At 37.9% G+C, this 19,172-nt stretch overlaps 1 protein-coding gene across 2 annotated transcripts; it reads right to left on the bottom strand.

Annotated features, from left to right (window-relative positions):
- Positions 1-1,016: 1,016 nt before the first annotated feature.
- On the bottom strand, positions 1,017-17,960 carry LOC107808191 (uncharacterized). 2 transcript variants are annotated; one of them, XM_075237049.1, is made up of 11 exons: positions 17,528-17,665; positions 15,530-15,619; positions 9,920-9,986; positions 9,281-9,405; positions 8,423-8,531; positions 8,283-8,346; positions 8,139-8,194; positions 7,187-7,294; positions 3,844-3,993; positions 1,582-1,752; positions 1,017-1,419 (listed from the first exon to the last, which is right to left on the bottom strand). In XM_075237049.1, the coding sequence occupies exons 2-11, from the start codon at positions 15,535-15,537 to the stop codon at positions 1,186-1,188; spliced, it is 1,092 nt and encodes a 363-aa protein (XP_075093150.1). In that variant the 5' UTR covers positions 15,538-15,619; positions 17,528-17,665; the 3' UTR covers positions 1,017-1,185. The 2 variants fall into 2 exon arrangements, with proteins under 2 accessions (XP_075093150.1, XP_016488171.1); XM_016632685.2 differs by lacking the exon at positions 15,530-15,619 and having other exon boundaries at positions 17,528-17,960.
- Positions 17,961-19,172: the final 1,212 nt, after the last annotated feature.

Here is a 19,172-nt window from a genome sequence, read left to right as displayed (position 1 = left end):
CTCTCCTTCTTTGTCCTAGTAGTAAGGCCAGCCACTTTGCAGGAGTAGCACCTTACCTATCAGTCTTGGCCTCTTTATATCCTGACTAACAAATCAGAAGCCTTGAATCTTTGTTTATTCTGTCCGTTTTGTTGAAGCTGAGCTCAAGCTTTGTATTATAATTTAGGTAAAAGATGAGCCAACATGGACACACCACTCACTCATCCCATCCATGCTATCTGTGATTAAAATTTTCCACAGCTTAGTTCCGTGTAATACTACAAATCTAGTAAGACATTTATTTTACAATGAAGCTTTGAAGTATCGATTCGTTGAGATTGCCATTCACCAGTCACTCAGTCTGTCAGGGTCAGAGATGCGTTATTACGGACTTTAGAAAATATCAAAATTTGGGCATGGATCAATATTTGCTTTTGCACTTCTATTTCTTTTCTATTGTCTCAAGTAGGAGAAAGTGTTAATCTTCCAGTAACTTGAATTACTTGAGCTGTGATTGGCTGGTTTAATGTTCTTAAACTGTTCTAGAACAAGGTTCCTCATGTTAATTTTCACCACTATCTTTTAAGCATAAGAATAGCGAAACAGATATATCGATGAGACTTGAGGCTTAGGTCCCGAGCTTTACCCCCTCCCTCGCCCATATTTCCTGAGTGAATAGATTTCTGTATCTTAGTTTACCTAATGTGATTCTGCAAATAATAAAGTTACCATTCGAGAGAGTTCAGCAGAGGTTCCTGCATCAAAAATAAGAAAATGAAACTAAACTGCAATGTGACTGGAGGATTTGAAGAGTTGTCACAGATCATTTGCTAATATTTCAGTAGGCAAGAAGGTAGCGGAAGCTACCATTTCGAGAAAGCAGGCAAACTTACTTTCCTACTAGTGTACGTTAACATTTACCCTCCCTTCGTCATAGGGTCTGAGTTAAGAGTTAAAACTCAGGATGATAGTTATTCCAACTTAGCCGATCGCGCACAGAGTTCACGGTCAATCCAATATCCAACTCCACTACCAGGTACAAATAATGGACCTTTCTTTTATACCAAAAATCCAGGAAGCATACATTCACAAGATATATGACCCAAGAGAGGCCAATGTTTCTATAGCCTTGACAAATGTCAAGTATAACTTCCATTACAACTTACAGCACCATTGAGGAGGCTCATATACATACATTTTAGTAAATCATTGTAAAAGTCTTGGACTTGAGTTAGACAACATCCATGATGTTATTGTCTCCACAAGCAGATCCAAGTCCTTTGAATTCCCCGAGCTAAGAAGTATAGAGTCTACATTACCAAGTGTATTGCCGACTTCCTTTGCAACACTTTCCCATGGTGTTCCTGCAGTCAAATTTGCCAATAGCTCCCCGCTCCTGTTAACAGCATCTGTCATTCCTGGGGGAACATCTGGCAGAGCCTGAAAGTTGAAAAAGGGAAAAATATACATCGTTTCAACCTCTGAAAAAATGGCACTATAAAAAAGCAAATTGGCCAGGCATGAATCTGCCAGCAGATTTATTAATCAGACACTAGATGTGATGAGCTTTCATTTCACAGAGTTCTGTGGTTTAGGGTGAACCTGCTGTAGAGGAAGCGCATGGTCTCCAGGAAGAGAGCGGATGGACATATCCAGCATTGAGCTGATAGCAGAACCTGAGCTGAGCACTTGAGCTAGTGTTGAAGTTTCGTCGATTGTATCATCTTTGAACTTTATTAAGAGATTCCTCGATATCCCGTAGTAGGACCTTATCTGTAATATATATTAGGTTAAAAAACTTACATAACCTTGGACAATGAAAATATACATTCTGTGTTAGGTACTCTGCCCCGTTCTCTATGGCATTCTTGCTACCTTGATAAACTAAATAAATTTTGCCGTGACAATGATTTTGAACATTTTTTCACATATTGTTAATCTTAACTATAAAATATTATGATGTATAGTACTTTTGTATAGTAACTTTTGTGTAGTTTTTGAATATGTAAATTCTATTTTATAAAAAGTACGAAATCAGTTACGAATCACACCGAAAAACAGACCCACCATTCTCTTTGGAATGGAAAGTTTCACTGTAATATAGACACTGTTGCATATGCAACATTCAGCGTTTTCAACATGTTAAAATGAGCAGCGCACCACTAACATCTGTATAGCACGTATCTGACGGGGGTAGAATACCAGTGCATGAAATTTTCAAATATTTTGAGCATCGTATGATTTTGAGACTCGGGTAAGGACAGTAGGAGGCCACTCGGAGCATTTTCCGGTTGTTATGGGGTTACACCAAGGATCTGCGCTCAGCCCGTTCTTATTTCCCCCTGGTGATGGACGCACTGACACACCATATTCAAGGGGAGGTGCCATGGTGTATGTTATTCGCTGATGACATAATTCTGACTGTGAGACGCGAGGCGGTGTTAACGAGAGGTTGGGGGTTTGGAGACATGCCCTTGAATCTAAGGATTTTAAGTTGAGCAGGACTAAGGTAGAATACCTGGAGTGCAAGTTCAGCGCTGAGTCGATGGAAGTGGGCATGGATGTGAGGCTTAGATCACAGGTCATCCCCAAGAGAGGTAGTTTTAAGTACCTTGGGTCAATTATCCAGGGGACGAAGAGATCGACGAGGATGTCTCACACCATATAGGGTGGGGTGGATAAAATGGAGGTTAGCATTTGGAGTCCTGTGTGACAAGAAAGTGCCACCAATACTAGAAGGTAAGTTTTATAGAACAGTAGTTAGACCGGCCATGTTGTATGGGGCAAAGTGTTGGCCGGTCAAGAACTCTCCAGAAGATGAAAGTAGCAGAAATGAGGATATTGAGGTGGATGTACGGGCACACTAGGATCGATAAGATCAGGAATGAAGATATTCGGGATAAGGTGCGCATGGCTCCTATGGATGACAAGATGCGGGAAACGAGGCTCAGATGATTTGGGCACGTGCGGAGGAGAAGCCCTGATGCTCCTGTGAGGAGATGCGAGCGGTTGGCTTTGGTGGATAGGAGAAGAGGTAGAGGGCTGCCTAACAAGTATTGGGGAGAGGCGATCATGCACAACATGACATGGCTGCAGATTTCCGAGGACATGGCCCTTGAAAGAAAAGGCGTGTAGATCGAGCATTAAGGTTGTAGGTTAGGAGGTAGTCGATCTCTTTTTTTTTCTTTTTCTTTTTCCTGCTTCGTATGGGGGGTGAGGCTAGTTTGATAGGGTTGGTAAGACTGCTAGTGGTTAATGTCGTGTTCACACTATCCTTCCGTTTTTCATAGGATCGGGCCTTATTTACTAGTTTTGTTATTGCATTTCATCTATTTCATCTAAATTAACCCAAAAAAGTTTCAATAAGCACTAATAAAGTTTAACAAAAAATGCAAATGCAAAAACACACACACACATCCATCAGATGTGTGCAATTCACCATCATTATCTACAAATTCATTGCGCATCATCATAACAAGTTTCAGAAAGCATCCAAAATCTGGCATCACATCAAATACTATTGAATCTGAGTATCCAAATCAAGCTCCTGAAATTATTGGTCTCATGCACAGTGATTAAATTATTATCCAGTGTAACTTTCGCAATACCATTGACACAATGTGAAAAAGTAACCTATATTTAGGATCCAGGCTCTACAATCTACATAGCACTATCAAAGAATCAACTCATACCATGGTACAAAGCATATATGTATGTATTTATTCCTCATTTGCATAGTCGTTGAACTGGTAATAGAATATAAACTCTACACAAGTTCTACAAGAAAATAACAACAAAGTAAACTAAAGATGTTCACGACATGTATCTAGTCAATGAGTACTAAGATCTCAAAATTTTCCATACCAGTCTTTGAGTTTCTTCTGGTCTTGGAGTAAAATTATCTTTTCCCTTAATCAAGTCCATGTACAGAGGCGGCAGTTGCTCAACCAGTGGAAAAACTTGCTTCACAATTGAGGGGCTAAGGTTCTCTATTTGCTTCATAGTCATCTCTGCCTGCAGATAATCGAACACAGGAGTGGAGTAAGAAGGATACAGTTCCATGTTGAAGTTTATGAGAAAGTGACTAACGACTAATGAGAGTGACACAATATTTGCACCTATATAACTAACAGAGTGACACAATATTTGCACCTATATAACTAACATTTAATACCTATGCCTACCACTAAAGCATTTCATGAAAAAGTGACAGTCAAAATAGGCACGAAAAGGGTGAGCAGAACTTTCAAGTGGAGAGAGAGAGAGAGAGAGAGAGAGAGAGAGAGAGTTAGTTTTTTCTTGTTCAAACAACTAGTAAGTGCGCCAAGAAAGTAAAATTCTTCCTACTTTTCTCCCTTTCTTCATCCCAATCAAACAAGGGAGAAGAATTTAACCTTCTGATATTTCATTTTTCTTTTGATAAGGTAAACTTCCGTTCATTCATCCACCGTTGTTTTCTGTTTCCTAGTTTGCAAACTAAATCTAAGACCTTCAAATCCTAATGCAGCCCAAACAAAATGCAAGAGAACCATAGCTCCCATTTAGACGTTTCTTAAAAAGGTGCTTACTCTTTCCATTGAAAATCTTTTAACACATAAATTAAGCAAGAAAAAAGGAAATATAGATGTGCTGACACAGTTTAGGAGAAGCCCTCACTTTTGAAACCAAGTCTTAGAGCATGAAAAATACAAAGCAATGACTTCAAGAGAAAATCTAAAGCACAAACAATCGTCTTAACAAAGAGACATGCGATCTTCTTGACACAGAAATCCAATCTTATTTGACACGATGATGAAAATAAAAGGCAGCTGATTTCCTGACTGTAAAGACACAACAGTTTTCATAGAAATATCATCAGTCAGCAATCAGGTTCAGATACAAGATACCGATGCATATCCTTTCTCTTCAAGTGTATGGTAAATGAACAGCCCTGAAACTGGGTGATGCTTAGGATGGGCACTATGCCTCACTTAAGCAATGCTTTAATGCAGGTACCAAGGCGTTGAGGTTTGCACCTTATTTGTTGATTGTTCTATTTTTAAGAGAACAATTAAGTAATAATTTTAACTGGCAAAGAGATATTAATCATTGAGGCATGGAAACCATCCCCTGGAGACGGCACTTTTCTCTCTTGGGAACTTGCACTCTCCTTTTCTTTCTTTTTCTGATAGATTTTCCAGGTGGAATCTTGACATCTCAAGCTTCAGATCAGCTCTTTCTCTTTCTTCTTTTGATCCTCTCTTTGTTTCTTGTATCTATCAAGAACCTTGAGCCAACTATATTCTTATTTTGTCTATCAGAAATTCAATAATTTGGGAAGATACATCAGAGTTGTTGCAATCAAAGGGAGTAGCATATTAAAGATTATCATTCCAGAAACTGGAGAAAATATAGGGTGGGTAGATTTTGCTAAATAGATCAGTAAGTTTGTGGAAAAAGTTATGGACCATAATGGCGCTACAATTAATTAAACTGTGAAAGGAGCTATGCACAAGTAGCTGAAATCAAGGTGGCCTAAAGATAGCATCATAATTATAGAGGATGAATAGGAGACTAATCACTTCAAAATTGATATAAGTTCTCCGAAGCAGGACAGAATATTTGCATAGATGTCCGGTTGGTTCCTTTGGTAACAACAGTTTGATCCCCCTATTGAAGTCCAAAAATGGGTGGATAATAACTGGAGAGTCCCGGCTGGAGTAAGAATTAAAGAGTTGAGTGGGATGTTGTTTAAGTTTGTTCAAGAACGGAGGCAAGAAGAATTAAAATGGGAAGATGGTTCCTCGACAAATTGGAATTACACTAAGAATGTGGCCACCTATCAGTACTTGCCATTGTGAAAATTGGAGGTGGAATCACTTGGATTAAGCTGATAGGGTTTCCGGCATATTTTTGATGGACAGAAAAGAATTTCAACAAAAAAAGGGAGAAGATTCGGAAAACTCTCCCTCTTACTGTTTTGTGGTCCTCTGAGAGGGAGACAAATTGAAGATGATTTGATTGAAAAGTTGTGTCTGTCTTTATGGGGTATAATCTCAGAGTGTATATGAAGTACATACTCTTTGAATTCTTAACATCAGTATAGGAATAACTAGGAAAAGATTTGGCACAACTTTTGTACTCCCCGAGCATATTATTATTAGTGTGGCAATTTCAACCTAAAATGACTGACTTGCCAAACTCGCCTGTAATAAAACCATAGCCAACTCACTTATTTAAAATATGGGTTAATATGGGTTGAAATGAATTGAGTTATAACATTTCCATCCTTTTTTTATAATGGAGAAATCTTCGAGGTTCGAAACTCTGTTTCCATTTCTAACGCGAATAAAATCTTCATTATACTTGCTGGGTCATGAAAGTTACCAAACTTCAATTCTCTCGGGCCTGTACTGTCCATTCACCCCCATCACTCTCCTCTTCAGAAACGACCGGCCTATTCCTTTCAACGTCCTTCTTCTGCGCTCTGCAGGGGAGACATAGAAGTAGACCTTCCAGTTGTTGGTGCCGGAAGATCCACAATTTTCAGAAAACAGTTTCTTGATAAAGGGATCCAGTTTGTAGGCCTGCTCAATCGATTTTTGAGTCAGTTCAATTTTGTGATTTGGGGTTGTTCCATAATCCTTGATGTCAACATTTGCCATGTTCTCGCCATGGTGGACTAGGATTATGCGCTTCAGCCTATGTTGCACGGACTCTTCAAAATAGCCGCTGCACCCGTGTTGGATCCTCTAAAAAATGCACTACTTTTGGACGATCCGACACGGACCCATCGATATTTTCGGAGAGTCCGGGCAACATAGGTTTCAGCAAATGGGTGCTGGTGTGAGCGCCATCGAGCAATCACACAGTTACATATAGGCAATTTTACTACTCTTAGCATCCATCCATCAGACGAACCAAAATGGGCCAAAACTGTTGTTTACCAAACCCATTTATCACCAATGCATTTTTTGACCTGTATAAGATATGGGCAGTTTGGACAATAAACCACATTTGTTCGGCCCGTTTTCAGCCCGCTCAGATCCAACCCACCTCACCCATTTGACACCACTAACCATAGTGCCAGCTTTTGTTGTTAGTAAAAATTTGTTTGCTTAGTTATCTTGACAGAAGGAAAAGAAACATCTATAATGTCAAATGTGAAAGTCATCTAATAAGAACATTCAAAAGAAGCTGGGGAAGATGGTGAAATTCAGCTACTTACCCCAAGACGAATGGTTGGTGACGATGCAATGTCCGATAAAACCGGTCCGATATTTTGCATCATTGGAGCAAGAACAGATGAGAAAAATGGAACTGCAAGGCTGGCATCCTGGACAAAAAAAAAAGTAACAGGAAAACTTTATTATATGCTCAGATGGTGATGGATTACCCGGGCCACCTAGCTTCGGGACACAAATAGATTATTGCACACGTTAAGATGTTCAGTAACTTAAAACTCCTAGTGGTCTACAGGAGTAAACGTAACATGTATTTCTGTTTTCACTTTCACAAACAGCTACAGTAAGACTACAAAACTTGGATATCAGACCTTGGCTCTTAGATAAAGACCCTGGCAAGAAGCCGTCGAGGGCCAAGATTTCAGAAAACCATGTCAAACTTGTCAAGTGTTCATAGCTACAAGATTTGCAAGTATAATTGCACTAGCATTATTATAAGCACCATAAACTAACAAAGAGGGCAGATAGAATGGTCATCTTAATTATACTGATAGGCTTATTAAATGGGGCTGTAATGTAGATCCAATCTGTGCATTAAAATCAGATCCAATTTCTAAACTTCCTCAACAGACTTCCTAAGAAATTTGAAGTGTGAGGAAGTTAACATCCTAAGTCACACATTTTAGGATGTTATACCTAGGTTTAACCGTGAAGGTAGAAATTAAAGAAGCTGTATCTAACTTGTCTCATGAACACGCAGCAACTTGACCACCCTGAGCTTATGAAGCTGAATAATCTGACATAGTTGCTTGTACCTCCTACTCCATCCCACCCGACCAAAAACGAAATAAAAAAGAAAAAGATAAACAAATGAAAGCAAAACATGGCAAAAAGTCTGTATGCATCAAATGCATTTGCATTTGGCTTTGCATCCCTCAAACCGATTTTAACGTTGTATGAGTTTGTGATAAAGCTGAAAATAAATTAATCAAGTACCTTGTTGTTGAAAGCCATCAATACATTCCCATTTTTTTTCACAGCATATCTTGATCCTGATCATCAAGCATCAATGTGTCAAGTACTATGGACCAAGTTGACCAAATTTACCTCTATATAAAAATATGAATACTTTTAACTTACCAATCAAAAGGTGAATTACAGATCCTAAAGAGTGCCCAATGCCAAATACAGGAAGGTCTTGTACCTATGTCACTAATGGACATGCATAAGAAACAAAGCATTATAGAACAGTCTCATCTCAGGCAAAAGTTGAAACTCACTCTATCTTGGAGAAACCTAAGGCACCTATCAAACTTAAACTGCACTTCATCTGCAATGTAGAAATGGTCAAATCCACTAGCATAAGGCGTAGCAATCACCAAGACATCCCTGCCTCACAATGTAACATAAGTAAGTTGTAGCAACCAACATATCTCCTCACAATGTAAATAAGGCCAAGCACTATACCTACCCCACTTAATAGACACAATGGATAAAGGAAACAGAAGGGAGACATAAAAAGGACAAGAATTATAGTGCTTGCAACATCATGATTAGCATGTAGTTTTATAAAATGATACAGCTGGAATGTACATCTGGTAGTCTAATACAGCTGGTAGCGCAAAAAGTTTTGCTTCTTAAGTCTGATTAAACAGGTGGAAATAGTCTAATACAACTAATAGCAGAAAAGCTATGATTCTTAAGTCTGATTAAACAGATGGAAATCCCTTCGCCAAACTAGTAAAGTAAAACATGATCTTCAGTTGGTAAGCACCTTTTAAAACTAGTACTTCTTCAGTTGAAGATCTTTAGCAAGATACTACTTAAAAAGTGGACCACTGTTCTTCCTTACCTAAAATCTGAGAAATCAACCTTCAATTCATAATTACATAGAGAGAATGGAAGAATTATACAGTACCATCACCCCATTGGTGCTGTGGTTGGTTAAAATTTTTTACTTCTCCTATCCTGCTTATGAGTAACGCAAAAAAGAGAGAAAAGCTAACAATAAATCAGAATAGTTCCAAGGCGCATACAGGTCACAAATACAACAAAGAAGTGGCTACTTTCCAATCTTAAGCACATAATTAACATAGAAAGAAAAAGATGGACTCTGGAATCAAGATCAAAACACTCACATTTGACTGAGCCGCTCCAGGAAAAGGCGGTAAGAAAGCTGAGGAGCAGCCCCAACAAAAACACCTCCAACAAAATGTACGACTAACTTTGGCTTTGAGGTTTTTGGCCTCAATACCCATGCTCCCTGGAATAGCACAATGAGTTGATTTCATTAATAATTTATCAAAGCATTGCCACAAGTATATAGAACGTGGATATGTGGGTACACTTTTTGTTCTCCTTCTTATGCAGCCAACTGTCTTAATAACTGTAAAATCACAATCGAGATTCTATCGAATCCACGTCAATTTGCAACACACATTATAATGACATAACAAATACTGATTCAACATTATGCTCACGATGCATTGCCCATCAGGACTAATTCCTTCACCTAACAGTCATTCCGAGCCTTCTCAAACTAGAACATCCTTTTTTGTCTTTAAGCTCATTTGGAAGGAACAGGAAAAGTTGTTTAAAGATTACAATCGAAAAATGCCGTAAGAGAATGAAGATTGGACAAATTAGGGAAAGTGATAAAGGAAGAAAGTTGGATATCAATATTGACTGGTAACTTTACACAAAAAGGAAAGACATTTGTTTGATTCAATTCCATTGAAGAAACTAAAAGACATTTTTTGGGAAATTCATTTATTAACCTCGATTTCATCCCAGTCCTGTGAACTTCCCCAACCTTGAGATTGCTTCACTGTCTCTGTAAGTAATCTGTGAATAAGCATATGTAGTAATTACTTTTGGGTTTAATGAGCATAAAAAGACATTGTTTAACTGATAACACTAAATCAAGATTCACTAATCATCTGAAAAGAACTTCAATTTCACAACTGTATATGGTTATGTAATTGACAATATTATGGGTATATCAGATTACACAAACATGACAATTTATACCAATGAATTTGAATTTTCTAGGTAGCTAAAAAGGCAAGTTCAACAGTCTCCCACATTCCATCACCAAGATTTCAATTATATACACATCCAAGTGCATGCATTCATCAGTTTGTGCATACATACACATGCAATTTGCTAGCAAATAGCAATAGCTACAATAATTGTAACACTGCTTTCAATTTTTTCTTGCTGTGATTCAATCACTGGAAATATTACAAGTATCACATTTTTCGTTTTATGGAACAAACTGTTGAGACTGGTGTAACCTGAAGTTAGTTAACCAATGCTAGGAGTTAACTAGGGTCAGGTAGTTAGTGGAGCAGTTAATTATTGTTAAGTCAGTTAGGGAGGTTAAGTTGACAGTTGGAAATTAGTTGGACACATGTGCGTGTAAATTGTATATATGTATCAGTTGATTCAATAAAGAAACCCTTTCATTTTCTCATTTTCATATTGGCTTGCTGACTTGCTGTGCAAGCTATCCCCTTTCTTCTCTCTCGATTGCTCACCTACATTTCTGCATGTATAGCTGAGAATCTCCCACAATGTAAGCTCAATTCTATGGAGTTTAACATGGTATCAGAGTCAAGTGGCAATTAGTGTAGTTGTTTTACTTTTCCTAGAAATTCATCGAATTCGAGTGTTACGAAGCTCAGCTATGGCGATTGATGATACAGAGCCAGAGAAGCTTAGTCACAATCATCTGTGTATTTGCATTCAACGGATACTTTAGGAACAGTATTGATCTACCTTCAATTGACCGGACCAGAAAATTACTTCGTATGGACTCGTACTATGCGAATTGCAATCCTAGGAAGAAACAAGCTAGGGTTTATAGAAGGCACCTGCAAAAAGGGAGAATTACGGTCCAAACTTGGTCGATTTGTGGGAAAGATGCAATGCAATAGTTTTATCGTGGATCAAGAATTGTGTATCGAAGGAATTGTACAATGGAATTGTCTATTCTACGAATGTTGTGTCAGTGTAGGGAGATCTGAATGAGCAATTTGACAAAATCGATTGCTCAAGGATTTTCCAAATTCATAAGGAGATGGCGACTATCAGTTAGAGGACAGCACTATTTCTGCTTATTTCTCAAAGTTACGGTTATTGTGGGCTGAATTTGACAGCTTAGCTCCAACTCCAGGTTGTGATTGTGCCAAAGCTCGAGAATTTGTGACATTCATGGAACGATTGAAGCTTTTACAATTTCTGATGGGACTTAACAAGTCGTATGAGCAAGCTAAAAGTCAGCTGCTTTGATGGTCCCAGTACTTACTATCAACAAGGCTTACTCTATGTTAAGGGAGAGAAAGAGTCAAAGGAACATGTCCAACACCTTTTCTACAACTGAAAGTGGAGATGTCACAGCACTGATGATGGCAAAAGGAGGATTATGTCAGAGACCTAAGAAGAATTTAAATCCGCAATGTGATTACTGTAAGCTTAAAGACCACACTCATGAGGGTTACTACAAACTGATAGGATATCCAGCTGATTTCAAGTGCAAGAAGAAGCCAAATTTCACTGCTGCTCATAATGCTTCAGTAGGTGAGTATAGAAAGCAGGATGCAAGGGAAGGTACCTCCAACTATTGTGATAATCATGCTACTGACCACATAAAAGGGCCTTACTTCACACCTCAACAATACTCTCAAAATCTGAAACTGCCCAAGCAGGGCAATACTGGTGAAGTTTCAACTAATATGGCAGGTATTGTTAATGTTTTTCTAGTAAATTCACACAAGAAGGAACGGTTTGTTGATTCTGAAGCAACCAATCATACGGTCTCAGATTTAAATGTGTTAGCTAATAAAACAGAACTTGGTGCTCATGAACAAAAAAGGTACACCTACCCAATGGAGGAACTACTGCTGTGACACATATTGGGTCCTGTAACTTGACTGAAAGAGATATTCTAGACAATGTCCTATAGATACCGGATTTTAGTATAACCAGTTATCTGTATCCAAACTACATGCAGTGCTCAGTCCTGCTGAAGGCAAGGCATCACAGTTACAAATAAAGGAACGGCTGCAATAAAGGAGAAGGTGGATATAGAACTTTGACACAGAAGACTAGGACATGCAGCAGTTGGAGCAATAAAACAACTTCTAGGGTTGTCTCAGGAAGTTTACAGGAGTGCAATTAAGAATTGTATGGTTTGTCCATTAGCAAGACATGCTAGGTTGCCTTGCAATAATAGTACAAGTAGAACTTGTAAGATTTTTCATCTATTGCATATTGATGTGTGGGGCCCTTATAATGTACGAACTTTTGATGGAAATAAAATGTTTCTACAAATTGTAGACGATCACTCTAGAATTACTTGCTTGTATTTGCTGAAACTTAAAAGTGATGTAATTGTGGTGTTGAGAAACTTCTTTAAGATGGGGCAAACTCAGTTCAGAACAGACAGTGGAGGGGAGTTTGTCAACACAAGTTGTTCTCACCTTTTCCAATCCCTGGGACTTGTACATCAGAGAACATGTGTGCACACCCCTCATCAAAATGGGGTGGCTGAAACGAAGCGCAAGCACATATTGGAGATTGCAGCAGTCAGATTTCAGGGTGACATCCCTTTGAAGTTCTGGGGATACTGTGTAATTGTTGCAGTTTATTCGATCAATAGAATACCATCTGTGGCATTACAGGGGAAATCTCCTTATGAAGTCTTACATAGGAGGAAACCAAATCTGCAACACTTAAAGGTGATGGGATGCTTGTGCTTTGCCAAGAAGTTGAATAATCATGACAAGTTTGCTACCAGGGCACTTGCAGATATCATGATGGGGTATTCAGAATCTACCATAGGATACAAGATTTAACTGCTCAAACCTTCTTTATGAATAGGGATGTCAGTTTTAGAGAGACCTTATTTCCATTTAAATACAAGAAACAGAAACAACCACCATTGTTTTCTGATCTTGGTCCAAATTCTTCCTTGCCTCCTGTTTCGACTTCAGATGATATAGAAGTAGAATCACAAACAGATGAATTAGTAGTTGATCAACTGATGGATATTGTTGGAGATGGTCCTCAACATGGTGTAGCACCTGATGCAGACTTTTTTCTGGATGACTTAGTTCCAGATGCACCTGCTCACCTGGAGAATGTGGTCTCTCCACTGGAGAAAACCCCTAGTTGGATGAAAGATTACATCACTCCATCTACTAATTGTTGTGCCTCAAACCTTCCATATCCCATGCAACACTCAGTTGACTATACCAATAGAAGTTCAACTTACAGACAATTTTTGACAGTTTTTACCTCAGTAATAGAACCTAAAACTTTTAAGGAGGCTTCCAAAGATCCTAGATGGATAGAGGCTATGAAGGCTGAAATTTCAGCGTTAGAAGAGAACAAAACATGGGAATTGGTACCTTTACCTAAGGGAAAGATTCATTGTTTGTAAATGGGTCTTCAAAGTAAAATATAAGGCCAATGGTGATATAGAGAGGTTCAAGGCAAGGCTGGTAGCCAAGGGTTACAACCAGCAAGAAGGGTTTGATTACAATGAAACATTTTCTCCAGTGGTAAAGATAGCCATTGTCAGATCAATGGTCTCTCTAGCTACAATTGAAGGTTGGCGCATGCATCAAATGGGTGTGTACAATGCCTTTCTATAGGGTGACCTTCCTGATGAGGTTTATATGAAGTTGCCCGAGGGCTTTGCAAGCCAGGGGGAGAGTCCAAACCATGTGTGTAGGCTTGTCAAATCCTTATATGGGTTAAAACAAGCAAGCAGGCAACGGAATATGAAATTGGCTAAGGCACTAGTAGCTCAGGGTTTCACACAGACAACAACAACAACCCAGTAGAATCCCACTAGTGAGGTTTGGGAAGGGTAGAGAATACGCAGACCTTACTTCTACCAGGAGGGGTACGGAGGCTGTGGCTGTTTCTGGAAGACCCTCGGCTCAACAGACGAGAGGGTTTCACATAGATTAGTCTAGATTATTCTTTATTTACACGGAAACAGGAAAACAACATAGTTGTCATCTTAGTGTATGTGGATGACATGCTGATCACTAGAAATAACCTGAAGCTGATGGAAAACACAAAGGAGAAACTACATCAAGCATTCAAAATAAAAGATCTTGGAGAGTTAAAATACTTTCTGAAATTGAATTTAGCAGATCAACAAAGAGAAAATTAATGAGTCAGAGTAAATATGCCTTAGAGCTAATTGGGAAATTGGGACTAAGTGCTTCAAAGCCAGCCTAGACTCAACTTGAGTGTAATTAGAAGTTTACAAATAAGGAGTAAGATGACATTATAGGGGTTAAAGATGACGACTTATTGGAAGATAAGGGGCAGTTTCCAGAGGCGGTGTTAGGATTTGAAATTTAAAGGTTTGGAATTCTAGCATTTTTAAGTTATTGTATTCTAAATTAATGAGTTAAATATATTAAATGGATTCTTAAGACAAATACAAGATATGGACCAAAGTGACTGGGTTCGGCCCAACCTGCACCATCAATGCTAGCTCCGCCACTGGCAGTATAATGCTCATCGGGAATTGCTATATTTGACATTAACCCGATTGGACATAGCTTTTGCTGTCCAAACTCTGAGCCCATTTATGCAGTAGCCCAAGAGAAGTCATTGCGAGGCAGCCCTATAAGTTGTGAGGTAGATCAAGAGGGAACGGGGACTTGGAACTTTGATGAGTAGTGAAAAGAGCAACGTTCTAAGTGCATAATGTGATGCAGACTGAGCATCATGTTCCAACACAAGAAAATCAGTAACTGGATTTCTTGTTAAACATGGGAACTCACTTATATCTTGGCAGTCCAAAAAACACAGCACAATTTTAACTTTTAAGAAGCTCAACAGAAGCAGAATATAGGAGCATGACATGGACAGTTGTAGAATTCGTATGGTTGATTGGACTGTTCAAAGAATTGGGAGCAGATGTAAGGCTGCCTATTGATCTATTTTGTAACAATAAAGCAGCACACGAAATTGCAACAAATCTGGTATATCATGAGAGAACAAAGCATATAGAAATTGATTGTCATTTTGTAAGGGGGAAGATTCAGCAAAGACTAGTGATAACACATCATGTAAGCTCCAAAGAGCAACAGGGCACTTCTGAGAAACATCATGAGTACTTGGTATAAACTGGGAGTACTCAATATCTTTGTACCTACCAGTTTGAGGGGGAGTACTGAGACTGGTGTAACCTGAATTTAGTTAACCAATGTTAGGAGTTAACTAGGGTCAGGTAGTTAGTTGAGCAGTTAATTATTGTTAAGTCAGTTAGTGTTGTTATATTCACAGCTGGAAATTAGTTGGACACGTGTGCATGTAAATTGTATATATGTATCAGTTGATTCAATAATGAAATATACCCTTTCATTTCTCATTTTCAGATTGGCTTACTGTGCAAGCTATCCCCTTTCTTCTCTCTCAATTGCTCAAGTACATTTCTGCATGTATAGCTGAGAAACTACCAAAATGTAAGCTCAATTCTATGGATTTTAACACAAACGATAATACACATAAGCAAAGGTGGAGCTAGGATTTGAGTTTATGAGTTCTGAATAAAAAGGCAGCTTACTAGGTTTTGGATAAATTATTTATACATATTAAATGGATTTTTAACACAAGTTCATGGTTTGGGCCCAACTACTAGGTTCTGTCCTACCCATAAGCAGAATAATAGCTCCGTCTCTGCACAAAGATATCCAGAAGGTGGGTTATGAACCTTACTATGTTGCTCGGACTCTCCGAAAATATGGCCGGATGCGTGTCGGAATCTCCAAAAGTAGTGCATTTTTAGCATTTGTGTGGCTGAGCTGATTACCCATATGTAAGACATAAGCTTCTATTTAGAAACTAGCTATATCCAAAATGCCGCCTTTCCTTGAAATGCTACGTTGGTCTGAACGATCCATTTTCCTTTTTATCTATTCTTTCTTGTTCTGCATTTTCTTGTTTCAAGAAGGCAACTTTTGGGGTTTGTCTTAGGATTTCTGTCAAAGCTTTTAGTCCCACTGGGCAGGGGCGGCCCGACGAACTTTGTGGCCTAAAGCCAAACTTTATGAAGAGCCTTAACTTTCTTTTTTTAAATTTTTTATTTATTTATTTGAAGTCTATTTTTCTAGCTTTCTTTTAGATGCAAAGTTATTAATATTTTTTTTTATAATCAATTTCTCCTAATAAGACTTTCACAATTGATAATATAGCTAATTCATTTAACCTCTCTCGAGACATTATTCATCTTAGGCAAGATTTTATCAATTTTAATTTTAAAAAGCTTTTTCTCGCTGAAGCAACGGTAACAGGAGTTATTAACATTATTCTATAAGCAATATAGGCATTTGAAAAAGAATTAAATCTTTTTATTTGATGAATATATCAACTAGATTGTTATCTCCTAATTGTACTATTATCCTTAACAATTTTAATTCAAAAAAAAAATCTAAACCGTCAATATCAGATTGATTATTATACTTTAAGGAACATGCAAGATTAAAGCAATATTTTTTCAAATTTCCATCATCTATTGATCTTGGTTTTTTACCGCTAATAAAAAACAAAAAATAATTTCATATGCTTCGAATTGTTCAAATCTATTTTGAAGTAAAAAATAGCCTTGTCTATTATGTATAAAAATAATCAACTCTAAAAGACTCTTCGGGAGATTTTGAGATTTCATTATCAATATTCTCATTAAATTGTTTCTTCCTATATATCACACGTTTCTTACGAAATTCGGGCTCGATATTCATTTCAAATGCAATTTCCTTGTCAAAAATTATATAAGTTGCAAATCCTTCTTCTCTATATTTGTTAAAGAAAGAAATCAAACATTTTCACTTCACATAACTTTTTCTAAAACTTATATATAGCCTATTAGGTTTAACAAAAAATTGGGCCCCCACAATGTGGAACCTAAAGCGGTTGCTTTATGAAAAGGCCGCCCCTGCCACTGGGCAATCACCTCAGCCACACAGTGAAAACTAACCTTCAAGCTATTCAGCTCGGTCAATCATTTTGGTCTGCAGCTCTATTGTGTGTGTGTATATATATATATATATATATATATATATATATATATATATATATATATATATATATATATATTATATTTGTGAAAATCCTACTCGGTACTCGATGAAATAAGGACTGGAGTAGGAAGAATATTGCATGTCAATTTTGCTCACTGTAGTACTCAACCATACAAAGGCAAAAATTACACCTTTAGAAACACTATTGGAGCGGAATCGGAGAAAAAGAAAATCAGAAGGGATACCCAAAGCACTTAATTTCCACAAAGCCGGATGTTCTAGCAGGAAATTACAATTTGCAGTATAAATATTGAGAGGAATAAATGGAAGACAGACCTCTCAATATCTCTATAAAGCTGGATTCCAGTACTTGTTTCCGGTTGATTGTTGTCTTTCAGGTTGCATCTGATTCTGTTGGAATTCCGATTATACTTGTGATGGAAGTCATAGAAGCGGATGCTGCTGCGATTCTGGAAATTTCTGGAATCAGAGTATCGGGAAGGAAGCTGCACAATCGGCCAACTGGCCTTAGGAGCAGTGACACTGTTCATTTTGCAAGCTAAGAAAATGGAAATGAATACTCCACACAGACAGGCTCTAAGTAGGCTAGCGTTTGCTTGCCGTGCTGTTTTTCTTCTTTGTGCTAAACTGGTGGGATAAGTAACTACCGGAAACTGCTGCCAGACATATTGCCGGGTCGGGTTAGATTCTGTTCGAATTGGTTTAAAGTCAACTCCCCTACTTCTGTGAATAAATTCAGGAAAAAGCTTGAATCTTGATTTTTCCTAATTCGTCTTTTAATAATTTTTTAATTGCAGTATAATTAATTAATATTTAATTTCTTTTTCACCAATTAACATTTAATTGCTCCGCAGCTTTCTTGGCAATACGTTTGAAGAAAAGTTAAGTGTATGTAACATGATTTGTCACTTGTCAGAGGAGTAAGAAAATTTTCCAGAAAAGAAACCAAAAAAAAAAAGGTAAGAATCAAGTGTCATTTTTAATGTTCTTATTATCTCTGTGTAGTTACTTTCCTTGTGAGAATTCTTCTCTGCTTAAAAGATACTAACGACAATGCCAGCTAACAGGATAAAATTATCAAACAGTGAAAATAATGCTCTAAGTCAATTAACATTAATGTAAATGTAATTATATTGAAACTCAAGTAGCAGAAATGAGGATGGTGAGGTGGATGTCCAGGCACACGAGAATGGATAAGATTAGAAATGATGATATATAGGAGAAAGTGGGTGCGGCTCTCACTAATGACAAGATGCGGGAATCAAGGGTCAGATGGTTCGGACATGTACAGAGAAGAAGCTCAGATGCACCAGTGAGGACCGTGAGCGGGTGGTCCTGGAAGGCATGAGAAGAGGTAGGGGGCCTAAGAATTATTGGGAAGAGGTGATCAGACAGGAAATGACACGACTTTAGATTTTCGAGGACATGACCCTTGATAGGAAGCTGTGGAGGACGAGTATTAGGGTTATAGGGTAGGGTCTTAATTATGTGAGGCTAGTGTGATCGGATTTTTATCTTAAACTGCTAGTGGTTAATGTTGTGTTCTCAATTTATTGTCCCTTCTCGTTTTTTTGTGCCGAGGGTCTTTCGAAAATAGTCTTTCTACCCCTCGGGATAAGGGTAAGGTCTGCGTACACACTATACTCCCCAGACCCCACTAGTGGGATTTCATTGGATCGTTGTTGTTATTGTATTGAAACTCATGAAATTTAGACTATATTTTAAATTCAAGACATAATAAATTATTATCTCAGATTAATACCATCGCCAATATAATTAGCTTAATTATTTAAACACAACTAGATGAATTTAAGTAAAAATCTAATTTTATTAAGATAATTAATTTAGCCAGTTTTCAAATGAGGAACTCACATAACTCCGTTTATCCACAACTATAAATAAAACTCCTCCATAAGCCAAATGGATCATTATAAAGATGCAAGAGAGCCATAAAAATCAA

The sequence above is a fragment of the Nicotiana tabacum genome, chromosome 18 (assembly GCF_000715075.1).
Source record: "Nicotiana tabacum cultivar K326 chromosome 18, ASM71507v2, whole genome shotgun sequence".
NCBI lineage: Eukaryota > Viridiplantae > Streptophyta > Magnoliopsida > Solanales > Solanaceae > Nicotiana > Nicotiana tabacum.
This window is presented reverse-complemented; position numbering and strand designations above follow the sequence as displayed.